Genomic DNA, 18,370 nt, shown 5'->3' with positions numbered 1-18,370 from the left:
CCCACCACTGCCAAGAACCTCAGTTATGATTTATGAAGGATATTGTTCTCGACGAGCATATAATCGTTTTCTAAGGGCGCGTTTAGTTGCCCCCAGAGTTGGCGCCGCCTGAATTCTATTGGTACTGCAGCGCACTGTAGCATTTCGTTTTTATTTGGTAATAGTTGTCCAATTGTTGACTAATTAGGCTCAAAACGTTCGTCTCACAAAGTACAACCAAACTGTGCAATTAGTTTTTGATTTCGTCAACATTTAGTACTCCATACATGTACCGCAAGTTTGATGTGATGGTGAATCTTCTTTTTGCATAGTGCCAAAGTTTGGATTCTGGGTGAACTAAACATGGCCTAAGTAAACTGAACTAAAACTTGTGGACCCAGCTGTCTCTTAGGTATCTCAATTTGTGCTTTTGTTTCTATCAAAAAAATTGTGCTTTTGTTTGTTTGTAAGATCCTTAATTTAGCACAAAGTGTTGGTGCGTTACAATAGAAGTAATGTGGCATTTGGAAATGCCATTTTTTCTGGTGAAATTATATGAAATTCCCATCAACTCACAAGCAATTGTTTTCTGAAGTCAAACAATCAACTTCGATCATAAGAGTCTTGAGAGGCCAAACGCAGCGCAGGTGACTAGCGTGTGTTCATGGTAGTGACTCCCAGTACCCTGCCAAGGCCCAAGGGATACCCTATTATCTAACTAGTGGTCCGATACTCCGGTATTATTGTGAATTGTCAATTCTTCTTGTATTGTTCACTAGGCTATTAAAGTATTAATGAACTAATGATAATGAAGATATTTAATCTGTTTTTGTTATAGTTGAATATTGCTAGCTTTATAAGATATTTATACATGCAATTTCTCTACACTTATATGTTTCTTTTATTTTGTAATTGCAGGGCATCATAATAAGAGAACTAGAACGTGTAAGGAACCTCTATATTCGGCTCAGTCTCAGTGTTTTCCCTTTGCTTAATTCTGATCTTTTACCGAACCTGCTTTACATAGCCTATAGTCAGTACCCATCTTTATTTAGTCTCTAAACAAGCAGAAGAAAAGCATATAATGAATTATTGACATGTCATGTTCTAAAATCCATATTGTTCAAAAATTTATTTGGAATCCACTAACCAATGGCAGCAATATAGATAAATTTCATCCTCCTTTTGGGAAATAAACTGATGAGTTTCCTCACTGTCTAGTGGCACATTGTTCCTTGCAAATTGAATTTTAGAATGCTTTGCAATTGAATTCACTTGTGATATTTTTGTGATGCAGATATTGTTGCAAGCACGTCATCCCTTCTATTTCTGTGTCTCGTTGTTCTCACATTCTTCTTGGCTTGTAAACATGGTTTGCTACCCATCAAATCGAAGGACGAGCCAAGGATTGAGTCCTTTCTACAGAAGAATGGGAATATACATCCAAAAAGATACACTTATGCAGATGTGAAAAGAATGACAAAATCCTTTGTTGTGAAGCTAGGCCAAGGTGGATTTGGTGCTGTATACAAAGGCAACCTCCACGATGGCCGCCAGGTAGCGGTTAAGATGCTAAAGGACACCAAAGGTGACGGTGAGGAATTTATGAATGAGGTGGTTAGTATTAGCAGAACTTCTCATGTCAACGTTGTGACACTTTTAGGATTTTGCTTGCAAGGATCTAAAAGAGCACTTATTTACGAGTACATGCCAAATGGTTCGCTTGAAAGGTACGCCTTCAACAGCAACATGAATAGTGGAAATTTACTAAGTTGGGAGAAATTATTTGATATAGCAATTGGCACGGCTAGAGGGCTTGAATATCTCCACCGAGGATGCAATACTCGAATCGTGCATTTTGACATCAAACCACACAACATTCTATTGGATCAGGATTTCTGCCCTAAGATATCTGACTTTGGATTGGCCAAGCTATGCCTGAATAAAGAGAGTGCCATCTCTATTGCTGGTGCAAGAGGGACAATAGGTTATATCGCCCCAGAGGTCTACTCAAAGCAATTCGGACTAGTCAGTAGCAAGTCTGATGTCTATAGTTATGGAATGATGGTCCTTGAGATGGTTGGAGCAAGGGACAAGAATACAAGTGAAAATAGTGAATCTAGTAGCCAATATTTCCCTCAGTGGATTTATGAACATTTGGACGACTACTGTATCAGTGCTTCTGAGATTGATGGTGAGACCACAGAGCTTGTGAGAAAGATGATAGTTGTAGGTTTGTGGTGCATACAAGTGATTCCAACTGATCGACCAACAATGACTAGAGTCGTCGAGATGCTGGAAGGAAGCACAAGTAATCTGGAATTGCCACCCAAAGTTCTCTTGAGCTCACAAGCATAGATATTTTCCTACTAATAAATGTTGCTAGCGTTACCAGGTTGTACAAATGCAAATATTTGTTATATAGTATGCAGAACTAAGGGCATGCATCAAATGCTATTTTTATTCTGTAAACATAGATGTAGTAACTACATAGGAATTTCTGGAGAGGAGTGCTCGTAGCCTCATACGACACAGTATGATGGTATTAGAGTACTTTGTTCAGACTTCAGACTTGCTGCAAGCACTGATTCTCTTCTGTGTACATGTACACTAAGATCACTGGACAGATGCATTACAAATTCAGTAGGTGGTCCGGGTTTAAAATTTAAATCGCGATGGAATACATTACACAAATTAAAATAGCGACTAAACTCTTCATTACAATTCAGATCAGAATCGCGACGCCCAGTTCCTGAAAATACTTGAACTGAGGACTAGAGATGATCAGTAGGCATTAAGTGTCGGAGCTTATCGAAGTCAGAGTGCTCAACCGATGTGGTCATAGCTGAGATTTCAGCTGTCCGCGCTCATAAGTGACTGTCGGCCATAGCGGTTCCGGCTGCGCGCATGTTTGCCTCCACTCCACTTCCCGGCCGCCCGGGTAGCTTCCTAACAGATGACCGCGTTCCCTGTCTCCAGAGCCAACTAATTTCCACAGGCACAAAAGTCCGAACTTCGAAGGAAGCGATCGACCCAGACCTCCACTGTGTGACAAAAGTCCCTCCACTGGACGTGGAAATTCTTCTATCACGACTGACTTGTAAAGATTGACAGTGATTGACGGGGACTCTTGCGGTGACGAGTTACCGACAGCGCGTATCTTGACTTCCTACTAGAGTTCAATCCATGTTCGACGGAGCTTTCTGTCACCACGAAAGTTAGCCCAGCAGATACGTTTATGAACCAAGACGATTTGCCTGCACTACAAGACTAAGTGATCAGTGAACCAGTCAACGGAGGACTATTCTACGTTCAAACCAAATCTTTTCATGGGTAACTCTGGTTGTGCTGACCAAACTTCTTCCAATTCCACTTAGCTTCTTTTCCTCACTTGGCATCCATGGTGTGCAGCAGCAGCAAACAAACAGAATCCCCGGCCGTTGTTTGTAAGGAGGGGCCAGCGTGAAGCAACAAACACAAACCGCTTGGGAGTTGAGCAAACAGCTTTACCCATAGGCCATGGTGGGTGTCGTGTCCTGCTACGCCACTATATGCCGCGGCTTCCGCTCCTCCTGGCTATATTGGTTGCCGCTTCCCGTGGCGATCCTTCCGGCGACGATTACAACACCTCCATATGCAAGCTGCAACCATACACATGTGGCAACCTGAATATCAGGTACCCGTTCTATCTTTCCGATGAGACGGCAGATGTCCTGGGCAACGCCAACTCCTCCTGCGGCTACCCTGGGCTGGCCATCGACTGTGTGGACGACGAGTATCCCATCCTGCAACTCGGCAGCGGCCCAGACTACTACTACAACGTGACGGGCGTCAAGCCGTCAACTACTGCAACTCCACCATCTCCCTCGCCGACCCCGATGTCCTCGTCTCCTCGATGATGAGAGCTGCCCACGGGTCGACCACAACGTCACCGTGCCGCCCACCTTGTGGCTCAACCTACCAGAGTACAGCATTCGCTACCTCCTCTTCTTCACCAACTGCTCCATCGCCACTATCCGTGGACAGTCTACCATCCAGCCGATCGCATGTGCAAGCAATTCTGACGACGGTGTATTTGTGATTCCTTCGGAGCTGCCCCACTAAACTTTGTCACAGGAGTGCAAGCAAGTTATCCAAGTGCCGGTGCTTCAGAACGCCTCCCTGCGATCGATTCGCAATGGAGCACCAACGGGTACCGCAACGCTCATAGACAGGGTTTTCAGTTGGGATGGAACTTGAATAGGAAGTCCGAGCAGTGTACCAAGTGCGAGGGATCCAATGGAGGGTGTGCTCACAGCCGAGATGGGGAATTCGTGGCTTGCTTGTGTACCAACGGGCGAGTCAGCGGCGAGGAGTGCACCAACGGTAAGCCCTTTCTGTCCTTGTACAGATGACTACCTTTTCTCTTTTCTTGGTTCCAAATCGCTAAGGGGATAGATCCATTAGCTTGCGGCTTCTTGACTTGTAGGTAGCTGCTAGTTTTTTTAAGGGCGGCGAGAGTTTGCCACAATTTTTATTAGAATGATAGAAGGAAAAAAAAAAAAGAGATTACAGAACAAGAGTTTTGCCACAATTTTTTTTAGACGCTAGAAAAAAGAGTTTTGACGTAATTCTTTATCTCTTCCTTTTTAGTAGTATAGTCTTCGTCGTACCTGCTAGTTGTAGCTTCAGAACGAAAAAAAAAACTTGTTTTTGATTCACAATTTACCATGAAATCAAATCTTGCTTGGCCTGAACGAAGAACTTCGATTGGTTTTTGAAAACAAAAGGTGTAGAAATGGATCTAAACAAAAGGATAACGGAAAAGCTATATAACACCCGGGTGTTTTAGCACCCGGGGCCACACGAATTTTTTTCTGCAGCAGAACCGCCCGTCCGCCAGCGCCCTTGCCCACGCCTGCGCCCGCACCCGCCTGTCCCTGGCCCGTGCCGCTGCTGCGCCTGACATCGGAAACCAACTCCGGTGAACTTCTTCTTCCCCAACTTCCGGCACCGCCTCCAAATTTTGTCTTTGTCCTTTCATAGAGAAAACGTTGTTACTTGTGATTTATTACTTGTGATTTATGATTTGTGCCAAGGAGAAAGATGAACGGTAACAGGAGAGAGGAGGAAGATGAACCGTAACCGTGTGGAAAAATTAGGGTGTAACCGGGTGCTAAAACACCTGGTTGTTAGATAGACGTTCCCAAGGATAAAAATTTGTAGAAATCAATCGACCATCTAGAAATGTTAGCCATTTCCTTAGCAGGACCACCAGCAGAAAGCCAACCACTAGGTTGTTATATCTTAGGTTTCTCTTGGGCTTTCCATGTCAGTTTCATTCTAACCCTAAAGGCCTGTTTGTTTGGGCTCTCTAAGAGCTTTTGGATCTCAGTTTTTCGACCTTCTAAAGGCAAAAAGCTCCCATAAGCCAAAAGTCATAGTGAGCTTCTGGTCTTTTGGCTTATGGGAGTTGTTTGGCTTTTGAAAAGTCCATAAACCAGTGGTCTCAAAGTGGCCAAAAGCTCAAACAAATAGGGTCTAAGTCTGCAACAGCCGCTCCCTCATGCTTACCACTTTGTAACATTGCAAGGTGTTTGATTCATCACAAAATCAGAATTTTTTTAGATGAGTTAGCATCAAGTTCAAAGTGGCATCATGAACTTTCGGATCACAGTAAGCCTGTAGTTGTATTCGTTCGCCTAAAGCCACCATTTACACACCATTTAAACATTATACGGGCACAGTAGTACGCTGTTTCTGTTTAAATGGCCATTTATCCCGTTTAAATGGCGTTTTGCCCGTTTAAGTGCCCATTTAGCCTAAATATTGGCTAAACGGCAAATGATCGACTATTTACTATTTAGCATTTCACCAATTCTTCCCCCAATCTGGACGCAATGCATTGTGCAACGCTCTGTTCACCTGGACGTCCGCAACTTGAAAGGCTACTTTTTACCAAAAGAAACTAATTTGTTTGTTGTTTTAAGAAGCTCTTGGAGATGCTAATACCTTTTAATGTGTTCCAATAAAAGAAATTCCTACTTTCGGATTGCAAACGCCATTGATGGAGCGAGAAAGATGATGGCTCATTAATAGGATGTCCGGCTGCACTTAAAATAAGCCGCAACCAGCTGCTTAAATAGTAATTTGTGAGAGGAGTCAAAGAAGCAAGTACTAGTTGTGCAATTGTTACTTTTCAAACTTTAAAGCACTATATCGTCGTCTACCATTTGATTTGAAGGTCCAATAAAAAAAAAACTTTAGCCTCATACACGCCCTGTAGTTCAAAGTCTTTATCATTCTGCCTCTAATTAGGTCCAGTACCGTAAGCGCTCCAATCTGTTTGTATATGGTATTTCTATCTACTTATTTGCCTCTTTGCTTCCGTTTGCAGGGCATCAAAAGGGATCTAGAATGTGCAAGGAACTTGTAACTTGGCTCCACTTCCATCGTTTCTCTTTAAGTATTTGTATTGTATGCTCGTCTTTTACCAAACCTCCTTTAATCAGATATGCTATAGATCGTCGGTACCTATTTTCATCTAATCGGATATTTATAAGATAAACGCATGAAAATTAAGGGAATGTATCTGTCAGTCTCTAGAACAAAAAAGTAAAATTTAAATAACTTTGCAAATTGGACAAACTGGAGTCATTGATGATATCTTGTTGCTGATGCAGATATTATTGCAAGCACATTGTCCCTCCTACTTCTGTCTACTTATCCTTGCACTATTCCTGGCTCGCAAATATGGTTTGCTCTGCGTTAAACGGAAGGAAGAACCAATGATCAAGTCCGTTCCAGTTTCCTCAAAAAAAATCAAGTCCTTTCTGCAAAAGAATGGAAACCTACATACAAAAAGATACACTTATGCATAAGTGAAAAGAATGACAATGTCTTTTTCTGAAAAGCTAGGCCTTGTTCGCTTCGCTGAAAAAATAAGCCGAAACACTATTCCGGCTGATTTGTTGTGAGAGAAAAACACTGTTCCAACTAAAAAAAAAATAAGCTGAAAAGTACGGATTATAAGACAAGCGAACCGGGCATAAGACAAGGTGGTTTTGGTGATGTATACAGAGGCAACCTCTCGGACGGCCGTCAGGTAGCAGTCAAGATGCTAAAGGACTCCAAGGGTGATGGGGAGGAATTCATGAATGAGGTGTCCAGCATTAGCAGAACTTCGCATGTCAATGTTGTTATGCTCTTAGGATTTTGCTTGGAAGGATCCAAAAGGGCGCTCATTTATGAGTACATGCCTAATGGTTCACTTGAAAGGTATGCCTTCAATAGCAACATGAACAACCAAAATTCTGTACGTTGGGAGAAATTATTTGACATAGCAATTGGCATCGCTAGAGGACTTGAATATCTCCACCGCGGATGCAATACTCGCATCGAACATTTTGATATCAAACTGCACAACATTTTATTGGATCAAGATTTTTGTCCCAAGATCTCCGACTTTGGATTAGCCAAACTATGCCCAAATAAAGAGAGTGCCATTTCCATTGTCGGTGCAAGAGGAACAATCGGCTACATTGCATCTGAAGTCTTCTCGAAGAAATTTGGAACAGTCAGTAGCAAATCTGATGTCTATAGTTATTGAATGATGGTCCTTGAGATGGTTGGGGCAAGGGACAGAAATATCAATGCAGATAGTGAAACTAGCAGCCAATATTTCCCTCAGTGGATTTATGAACATTTGGATGACTAGCTTCTGAGATTAATGGTGAGACCACAGAGCTCGTGAGAAAGATGATAGTGGTAGGTTTGTGGTGTATACAAGTTATACCAACTGATCGTCCAACAATGACTAAAGTCGTCGAGATGCTAGAAGGAAGCACAAGTAATCTTGAACTGCCACCAAAAGTGATCCTGAATTCCTGATTCGAAGATCAACAATATGTGCTAAGTAATCTTGAACTGCCACCAAAAGTGATCCTGAATTCCTGATTTGAAGATCAACAATATGTGCTATCCTCCCTCTCCTCTCCCCATTTCGTTAGAAAAAATGGAAGAAATGATATTCTTTAGTCGCAGTGTTGCCTGAGGGCAAATATGAGTTGCAGTTTGCGTAATTATAAGACATTCATCGAAGTGTGTTTTTGGACTGTAAACACTAAACAGCAATGGGAATCTTTTAACCGCAGTGTGCTCATACAACCTTGTGTGATGGTATTATTTGTGTCAGGGTTACTACAAGTACAACTCTCTTCTGTGCCAATATGCACAATTCATTGGACAACTGCACTAAGATGCCTTTACATCCTTCGAAATACAATGCAAAGTACATATGACAACTAAAATCCCTGTTGACAACTCAGATCAGGACCACGTCGTACAGTTCTTATAGAATACTTGAATTGATAATCGGACATTAGGGATTTATAGGCGCAGGGGTTACCTATCGCCGAAGCCGGATTGGCCAAAAAAGAGCAATGCAGTTCAGATGCCAGCAGTCGGCGTCGGCCGAACTGGTGCCGCCGCCTGGCCCAGATAGATTGCCTTCCCCTGAGTCTAAGCAGATATCGCCAGGCTCACCGGATTCCAGTGCCGCGCGGCTACATATGCGAAGGGGGAATTGGGAACGGGGGATGCGGCGAGAGTAGCAGGTCGCCTGAGGGACGTCCGGCGACATTTTTATCCTCGTTTTCTTCTTCACTACGGGCCGTGGGCTACTAAAAGAGGTTTTTCTTGTTCGTGTGTTTTTTTTTTTAACTGGAAATTCCATTACTCGTCTGCCAAAAGGTCGGCAGCAACAAAAACATTTACAATGTCTGGGATGGAGCTTGAAATCAACTCCTCTCCTTCAGAACACGCATACCCCAGCTCAGCCAAAGCATGAGCAACTCGATTACATTCTCTACGTTTGAACAAACAAACAAAAAAGGAAAAGTTTGTGGAATTAAGTGACTTCAGTTCTTGCACCAATTCTCCTTTAGGTTTCGCACAATACGCCTCCGATGCCAACTTTTGCTGGAGGATGAGCGCATCAGTCTTCAGTATTAACCTGCTGACCCCCAAGTTCACTGCTGCTTGGACGCCTTGTAAAGCTGCTATAACTTCTGCATGAAAAGCACTCAGCAGATGATTAATTATCCCTCGGCCTGACAGCACCACATCGCCATCACTGTCGTGTAAGATGAAGCCCCAGCTGCCTGTGTTGGAGTCGGCCAAATATGAAGCATCATAGTTTAGTTTCAACACCCCCTCTGGCTGTCTGCTCCATTTTTCCTTTGATGTTTCTGTTCTCATCTTTCCACCCCCTTGCGTTTTGGATATCTTGGCCGCATACAATCTGATTGACCGAGCTAGTGTATCGGCGTTTCTCTGCCTGCCTTCCTCCCGCACACTATTTCTTTCTGACCATAGGGACCAGATCAGGATCACCAGCAATAGCCGGTTTTCTTCCTTCACTTTCAAAATTTATGCCATCACCTCTGCCAGTGTGGATAAGTTAGCTAAAGCCACCCTGTCTCCTTCTAGCGATAGTAGCTGCCAAACATTTCTGGCAAGCTTCCACTTGAAGAACAAATGAGCTCCATCTTCCTCTTCCCTGCCGCACACAGGACATACCGTATCTATCCTCATTCCTCTTCGGGCTATATTACAACGCAGGGGGTGACTGTTGTGGGTTAGTCGCCAAATGAAATGCTTGATCTTGCTCGGGCAATTTAGATCCCAGATTTTACTCCAAATCGGGTCAGGACAGTTGCTGCTGCTACCTTGAACTCCACCTCGGGATGCTTTTCGTATTATGTCACCTTTGCACACTCTGTAAGCACTCTTGACACTGAAAAGACCTCTTTTATCAAAATGACAAGCAAGTCTATTCTCACGCCCTTCAAAATTTGGTAATGCTAGGATAATTGATGCATCTTCCTCCCAAAATGTGTCCTTAACTAACTCTTCATCCCATGAACCTGTAATCGGGTTTATCAGTTCATCCACATAGGTTAACAGGCTGGCTCCTCTCGGCGTGATCGGCTTATGCGATTGATCCCGCGGTAACAACAGATCAGACCAGATTTTCAAATTGCTCCCATCCCCTATTCTCCAAACCATACCCTTATTCATTATATCCAGGTCGTGTAGAATGCTGCGCCAACTATAGGACATGCCATGCTTCGCCTTTGCCTCCAAGACCGAGGTGGAAGCAAAATATTTAGCTTTCAATACACGGGCACAAAGAGAATTTGGGTTTTGCCATAGTCGCCAACTTTGTTTAACCAACATTGCAAGGTTGAAAGCATAAATATCTCTAAAGTCGAGCCCTCCTTCCTCCTTCCTCCTCATCATTGTTACCCTACTTGGCCAGTGTATTTTGTGTTTTCCTTCTTGTTGGTTCCACCAGAATCGACACACCATTGCACTTATTTGGTCACAGAGTGTCTTGGTAAGATCGAAGCATCCCATGGCAAAGGTGGGAATGGCTTGTGCTACAGCCTTGATTAATATCTCCTTCCCACCCCAAGACAAGAATTTCTCCTTCCACCCTTGTATTCGTGACCATATCCGTTCCTTCAAGTACCCAAAGACATCACTCTTTGATTTCCCCACTTGAACAGGAAGACCGAGGTATCTCTCATTCATTGTTTGTTTAGTAATTTGTAGCCGATCACAAATCACCCTTCGCTGCTGTGAACTTGATTTCCTTTGGCATGTCAAACCTCCGAGGGGCAGGTCCGGAGGTATGTTGCTGGGGATTAATCTACTCACGTTTGATATTGGAGAAATAGAAGAAGGAGAGTTCTTTGTTAAGTTTAAAATCAGGAACAAAGATGATGGCTTTCAATGGCTACTTGTCTCTGTGTATGGTGCTGCTCAGCCCAGTTTTAAAGAAAGTTTTTTGACGGAATTAGCCCACCTTTGTGCTAAGGAGTCGTTACCTATGATTTTAGGGGGTGACTTTAACATCATTAGGGGGCCAAGGGAGAAAAGCAACTCTAATTACAATGACAGATGGCCATTTCTTTTCAATGCTATCATAGACGCTTTTAATCTTAAGGAGCTTGACCTTTCGGGTAGGAAATTCACATGGGCAAATAACCTACAGAACCCGACTTTTGAAAAGTTGGACAGAATTTTAATATCCACGGAGTGGGAATTAAAGTTCCCAAAATCCTCTGTTCAGGCTTTAACCAGAGAAATCTCGGACCATACGCCGTTATTTATGGATACTGGTAATCCTTCATCCACCCTTACTTTAAATTTGAGCTTGGTTGGTTACTTAGAGAAGGTTTCATGGACATGGTCAAAGAGATCTGGGCTAATGTGCAGATGGGTAACACCCCTTTAGAAAGATGGCAGGCTAAAATTAGGCGGCTTCGACAATACTTAAGGGGGTGGGCGAAGAACACTAGTGGGGCATATAAAAAAGAGAAGAAAGCGTTGTTAGATAAGTTAGATGAATTAGACAAAAAAGCAGAATACATACATCTCAATGAAGAAGAAGTAAATCTTAAACATGTGTTAAATGATAGACTTGCTGATCTTCTAAGAGAAGAAGAGCTAAAATGGTACCAGCGAGCTAAAATCAGGAATTTTCTTGAAGGGGATGCGAATACCAAATACTTTCACTTGGTGGCGTCTGGTAAACATAGGAAAACTCGGATATTCCGTTTGGAACAGGAAGTGGGGGTAATTAGTGGTGATTCTAATCTAAAAAAGTATATCACCAACTATTACAAAAACCTATTTCGTCCTCCCAAGGCACCCACCATGTTCTTGGATGAGTCACGAACTGAGGATATGCCTCAAGTATCAAATTTGGAAAATGAAATCCTAGCTGATGGCTTTACCGAGGCTGAAGTTAGGAGGGCTATTTTCCAAATGAAGCATAATTCTGCCCCTGGGCCAGATGGCTTTCCAGTTGAGTTTTACCAAGTGTTCTGGGAGGTGATCAAGGGGGACTTGATGGCGTTATTTTAGGACTTTCACAGGGGTGAGCTGCCTTTGCATAGTTTAAATTTTGGAACTATAATCCTGCTGCCAAAGGGTAGTGAAGCAAACAGGATAGAACAATACAGACCTATTTGTTTGCTTAATGTCAGTTTCAAAATTTTTACAAAAGTAGCCTCAAATAGAATTGCTCTTGTTGCCCAAAAAATCATTCGACCTTCCCAGACAGCCTTCCTGCCAGGTAGGAATATCATGGAAGGGGCAATAATTCTTCATGAGACTATCCACGAGATGCATAGGAAGAAGCTAAATGGAGTTTTATTCAAAATAGACTTTGAGAAAGCTTACGATAAAGTCAAGTGGTCTTTTTTGCAACAGACCTTACGCATGAAAGGTTTTTCCGAAACATGGTGCAATTGGATTAAAACCTTCGTGCAGGGTGGAAATGTGGGTATAAAAATCAATGATCAGATGGGCCCTTTCTTTCAAACACAAAAGGGTCTTAGACAAGGTGACCCTTTGTCACCCGTCTTGTTTAACTTAGTGGTGGACATGTTGTCCATCTTGATTGCCGGGGCCAAAGTAAATGGGCAGGTTAGTGGGGTAGTTCCACATCTGGTGGAAGATGGGTTATCTATACTACAATATGCGGATGACACAATAATCTTCATGGACCATGATATTGAGCAAGCGACAAACATGAAACTAATTCTATGTATGTTCGAACAATTATCTGGCCTTAAGATTAACTTCCATAAAAATGAAATTTTTTGCTTTGGTAAGGCAAAGGAGGAGGAAAATCTATATACACAATTATTTGGTTGTGGATTAGGTTCTTATCCATGTCGATACCTTGGGCTCCCTATGCACTACAAGAAATTGAATAACACAGATTGGAAGAACATAGAGGAAAGATTTGAGAAAAAACTTAGTTGTTGGAAGGGGAAGATGTTGTCAGTTGGCGGTAGATTAGTGTTGATCAATTCTATTCTGTCCAGTCTTCCTATGTTCATGCTCTCCTTCTTTAAGGTTCCTAAGGGGGTCTTAAAGAAGCTTGAGTATTTTAGATCAAGATTTTTCTGGCAGAATGACCAACACAAGAGAAAGTATAGGTTAGTTAGATGGCCAATTATTTGCCAACCTAAAGAACAGGGGGGCCTTGGCATCCAGAACCTAGAAATCCAAAATAAATGTCTGCTCAGTAAATGGTTGTTCAAGCTTTTGAATGAAAATGGTACTTGGCAAGAACTTATTAGAAACAAGTATATTAAAAATAAGACTTTATCTCAAGTGACTAAGAAACCGGGGGACTCTCACTTCTGGATGGGTCTTATGGGGGTAAAAGAGCAGTTTCTGAGATTAGGAAGTTTCAAGGTCTCGGACGGCTCCCAAATCAGGTTTTGGGAGGATCGTTGGCTAGGGGGAGACCCTTTGAAAGAAGTTTATCCATCCTTATACAGTATTGCCAGTAGGAAACAGGCTACAGTGGCTGAGGTTCTAAGGTCGGTACCAATTAACATCACCTTCAGAAGAGCGTTAGTGGGAAACAAATTGTTGGATTGGCAGGACCTGATTGGTAGGATTGCGAGTATTAATTTACAGGATGGCAGGGACTCCTTTTGCTGGGACTTGCATTCTAATGGAAGGTTCTCGGTCAAATCCATGTATGCGTACCTAATAAACAATGGCCTCAAAGTCTCTCAGGACATTTGGCGTCTTAGAATTCCATTAAAAGTTAAGATCTTTATATGGTTTCTGAGGAGAGGGGTAATTCTAACGAAGGATAACTTAGCTAAACGGAATTGGAGGGGAAACCAAAATTGTTGTTATTGCTCGAAACTAGAGAGTATTCAACATTTGTTTTTCGATTGTGTGATGGCCAAGACCTTGTGGCGCGCTATCCATATGGTGCTTGGTTTAAAACCACCTACGAGTACACGAAATATTTTTTGTGCTTGGCACAAACAAAGTGGGAGAGAATTTAGAAGCTTGTTGCTTATAGGAGCTACTGCATTGTGCTGGTCGCTTTGGCTTACAAGAAATGAAGTGGTATTTGACAAATGCAATCCAAAATCTATTTTATAGGTCATGTTCAGAGCCACGCACTGGCTGCGGCAGTGGGGGCTGTTACAAAGAAGTGAAGACATGAAGGAGTTTATTGTCCAAAGATGCCAGAAGCTAGAGACTGCAGCTCTACAGTTCTCTGTTTTCTTCGGAAGGCCTTATGCTCTTAGACTTTATGTTTAGTTTTGGTTAAAAACTGTTTTGGTGCTGCCATCGTTGTATTGGTCAGCTAGTACGTTTGAGGGTTTTCTGTATTGAACTCTTGGCCTGATTCCTTCTTGGAGGATGAAGCCGGTTGATTAATCTACCATTATCTAAAAAAGGACAGCCGACTTAGCCTTGTTGATTACCTGCCCGGAACACTTCTCATACAGGTTAAGAATTTCCTGAAGCTGCTGGGCATTCCCTCATTCACTCGAATCAAAATCAGAGTCATCGGCGAATAACAGGTGTGAAATGCTCGGAGCAGCATGGCAAATCTTCACTCCAGCCAGTGTTCCATCCCCTTCGGCGTTGTGTAGTAAAGCAGAAAAAGCTTCAACACAGAGAAAAAAAGGTATGGCGACAATGGATCTCCTTGCCTTAGTCCTCTCTCAGGTTTGAAGCTTTCTGTCAATTCACCATTAACCTTGATTCTATACGAAACTGATGCGGTGCACTCCATGATTAAATCAATCCATCTATCAGCAAAACCCAGTCTGTGCATCATCTTTTTCAAAAAATCCCATTCAACTCTGTAATAAGCTTTACTCATGTCTAATTTCAGAGCCGCAAAACCCATATCACCCTCCCTTTTATTCAATAGGTAATGAGTAATCTCATAGGCAATATGGAAGAAGGTGATTCTAAAAAAAAAAGTCTGCCTACTACACAACCATGTGTTTTATGCAGTTTCAACACATTAATTTTTTTGCACCATAGGATTAAGATCCAACAACTTCCACCCTTCTTCTATCTCCAGCCTCCAGCCTCCACAAATCACAGATGACAGATCACAATTTTTTTTTCTATGGAAGTACAAATCACATATCCGCCGCCGTCACCACCGCCACTGCCATGGCGGGCGCGGGCGCGGGCGCCGGTGGTCACCGGTGAGAAAGAGAGAGGGAGAGAGATAAAAAAAAATCCATGTTTGTTTTTTTTTTGGCTAAAATACATATGTTGTATAGTATTTCTGAAAAAAAAAATGGAGGAAGGCAAGCACGGAGTATTTTCATGCTGACCTATTTATTTTGTAGTTTCTTTTTCAAAAAAAGAAGAGCCTACCATGGGAGTACTTGCGTGTTTCAAAAGGTCCTGACACCCGAGTGTCGGATCTCTTGAAATCACTCGATTCACTGAACCAAGAAAATCGAGTGTTTCATGTCTAGGAAACACTCTCCATAGGCACACGATCCACATCTAAGGGACCAAATATCAAAATCCTCGCCAAAGCCCCTCCGCCAGCCACTCCGCAAGCCTCGCCGCCGCTCGAGCGTGCTGCCCGGAGTCCGTGCGGCCGCAAGGACGGCGGCGGCGAGGCCCTTTCCGCGTTCCCCTTCTTTTCCCCTGCAGCCTTCCTCTCCTCTCCTCGGTGTTGGGCTCGCGACGGCTGAAGCTACATGGTCGCAGGGGCTGCTCCCTCACCCGGATCCGGCGGCCCCATGGCCGGATCTGCGGGTGCGGCAGCAGGGTGCGCCTGGGCGGCTCACGACGCATCGGGCGGCGGCGTCAAGGGCCTCTTGGCCGGTGGGTTTTGCGTTCTGGTGCGGCCATGGTCGGCCGGCAGTGACCATCACACACCGGATCCCGTCCACATTGCACCGGATCCGTGTCCCCTGGCTCAGATCCGGCGGCCCCCGCCCCTGACTCGGCTTCGCCCGCCGGCGTGCACGCTGGTGGGGTCAGGTGGCGCGGCGGCTGGTGCTGGCGAGCGGCGCTGCTGCGGCCATGGCCTACGGCGCGTGCGCCTCCCCCGGAGACTGCTGTTGGAGCCGCCGTTGGGTGGTTCCCACGTCTGCCGCCGGACGAGCAGCAAAGGCTCCGTCGGTCTTCTTCGGCTGCGTCAACACTCCTCCGACTCCGGTGCTCGTAGGGTGGGGTGTTTGGCAGTGCGGGGCGGACGGAGATGAGGGTGGTGCGGCCAGTAGCGTGCGCCGTCATACATCGTGGTGGTGTGGGCGGCTGCTCTGGCTGTGCGTCGTCGACGCCGTGGTGGCATGGATGGCGCCGTCCTGCTCGTTTCCGCGTATCTGCAGCGTCATGGTGGCGAGGCTGATGTCGGTCGAGCGGGCACACTTGACTCTCACGGTTCGTCGGCAGGGATGAGGTGCCATGGCGAAAGCTATACCTATTTGTTGGGTCGATAACGGCGACGCCTTTGGGCGCCGTTCTCTTCCTTGGAAGCGTTTATCGGAGGGCCCTCTCCCTCGGATTTGGAGCTTGGAGGGTGGTGCCCTGTCATGCTGTGGTGGTGTGGAGGCCGATTTGGTCTGTCGGAGCCGCTCTACCTTGTGTTGTGCCTGCTGTGCTTCTCTCCTCTTCACTTTGGTCTGTCCAGCTCGGATGTTGGTGTCGTCGCACTTCACAGTGGCTACCTGGTCACTGGCGGTTTGACCTCGCGACTACCTGGTCGCTTGAGGCTTTCTACGACGTCTCCCTCGTAGTGGCTACCTGGTCACTGGTACGACGTCTCCTTCGCAGTGGCTACCTGGTCACTGGCGGTTTGACCTCGCGACTACCTGGTCGCTGGAGGCTCTGGAGCTCGTTGTCTCCTTCGCAGTGGCTACCTGGTCACTGGCGATTCTACCTCGCGACTTCCTGGTTGCTTGAGGTTTGCGACCATTGTGCGGATGTATCTCTTGTGGCAGGCATAGCTTAGTTTCTGGCTTTTTTTTCTCTTGTTTTCTTGCTGTGTTCGTCGTTGTCTTGGGTTCGCGTCGGTAATCTTGGAATTACTTGCGACTCCTCTGTGTCAACTATGTATTGCTTCGTGGTTTGTAACCTGTGCTACGAGGGTTCTCTTGTAGCTGCGTCGTGTATTTGTTTGGATGTTTTCTGCTTCCTCTTAATGAAATACGTGCTACAGTGCACGTTCGAGAAAATATAAAAGATCAAATAAATGCAAAAACCAAAATAAAAAATAGAAAAATAAAAAATCAGATTAACAAAATGAATCAACTGATTATTTCTATGAAAGTTAAATTGGAGGAGTTTCAAAGAAAAAGCAAAGAAAACGTACAAATTTAAAATAAGTATGCCAAATAAATTAACAGATTGGCCTCGTTTGGCTTACCTCATATTCGGCTTGTTCGACTTTTTTTTCAGCCAGAACAATGTTTTTCTCTCACAACAATTCAGCAAAAATAGTGTTTTTCAGCCAGTTCCAGCCAAAATTCTGCCAGCCGAACGGGTGAAAGGTAAATTGGAAGATTTTAAAAAAATCAAATAAAACATACAAATTTCAAGGGAAAGAACAATGAACAATCAGTTTACACCGATTAAACATAAAACTTACATTAAAATGAAATAGTAAAATATAGTCTGTAATCTACTCCGGCCAAAAGAATTAGTACACATACAGAGTGCCTATTTAGTTTCCAAAATTTTGCAAAATTTTTCAAGATTCCTTGTCACATCGAATCTTTGATGCAAGCATGAAGTATTAAATATAAATAAAAAATAAAACTAATTACACAGTTTAGACGAAATTTACGAGACGAATCTTTTAAGCCTAATTAGATTATGATTGAACACTAGTTACCAAATAATAACGAAAGTACTATAATATTATTTTCTAAAAAAAAAAATTTGCAACTAAACATGGCCAAAGACGAGGTGATGTGACCAATGTCCCTGCTGCACCTGCACCCACCTGCATCTACTACTCCACCGCGCATGCACTGACTGCACCCGCAGAGCACAAAGGGTTTGTTTGGCACGGCTCCTCCCGAGGGGCTCCTCCGGAGGAGCCGGAGCCGTTTTGGAGGAGCCACAAATTATGGCTCCTCCAAAACGGCTCCGGCTCCTCTGTTTTTTATTGAAAAACGGCTCCTCCAAGAAAATGTTTGGCAGGGCTCCTCTGGAGGAGCCAGAGCCGGAGCCGGAGAGGAGCCCTGCCAAACAAGCCCAAAGCAGCATGCCCTCCACCGCGCATGCACTGCAGCAGGCATGGTCAGCGCTCAGCAACGGTGCACGCCACGCCCCACGCGACCTGCCACCTTGGGTCCCGCGCCTGCTTGGTCCATCGCCTCCGTTAACAGCGCGGAATCGACGGACATAAAATTGAGTGACAGGAGCTCCAGGAACACCCAAGTGAGATAAAGATTTACTGAAACATGCTTTTGTTTCTAGATCAAGGCGTTGTTATGCCATTCAAATTCCAAGTTTTTTCACTCTCTTTATCACATCAATTTTTAGTCGCTTGTATGGAGTATTAAATGTAGGTAAAAAAAAACTAATTACA

General features: G+C 44.1%; 1 protein-coding gene and 1 pseudogene across 3 annotated transcripts in view; both read left to right on the top strand.

Annotated features, from left to right (window-relative positions):
- LOC136456415 (LEAF RUST 10 DISEASE-RESISTANCE LOCUS RECEPTOR-LIKE PROTEIN KINASE-like 2.1) overlaps positions 1-2,622 on the top strand; it is a 40,352-nt gene extending 37,730 nt beyond the window's left edge. For 2 of the 3 annotated variants that reach the window (XM_066456276.1, XM_066456275.1), the window contains exons 2-3: positions 898-924; positions 1,277-2,622. In XM_066456276.1, coding sequence (XP_066312373.1) covers positions 898-924; positions 1,277-2,337 — 1,088 coding nt within the window. In that variant the 3' untranslated portion in view covers positions 2,338-2,622. The remainder of the gene's footprint in view (positions 1-897; positions 925-1,276) is intronic. The other variant, XM_066456277.1, reaches the window with a different exon arrangement.
- Positions 2,623-6,964: 4,342 nt separating this feature from the next.
- On the top strand, positions 6,965-8,098 carry LOC136457290 (LEAF RUST 10 DISEASE-RESISTANCE LOCUS RECEPTOR-LIKE PROTEIN KINASE-like 2.5; annotated as a pseudogene).
- The last annotated feature ends 10,272 nt before the right edge of the window (positions 8,099-18,370 follow it).

The sequence above is a fragment of the Miscanthus floridulus genome, chromosome 6 (genome assembly GCF_019320115.1).
Source record: "Miscanthus floridulus cultivar M001 chromosome 6, ASM1932011v1, whole genome shotgun sequence".
In the NCBI taxonomy this organism is placed as follows: domain Eukaryota; kingdom Viridiplantae; phylum Streptophyta; class Magnoliopsida; order Poales; family Poaceae; genus Miscanthus; species Miscanthus floridulus.
The sequence above is the reverse complement of the archived record's forward strand: the minus strand, read 5'-3'. Positions and strand labels throughout refer to the sequence as shown.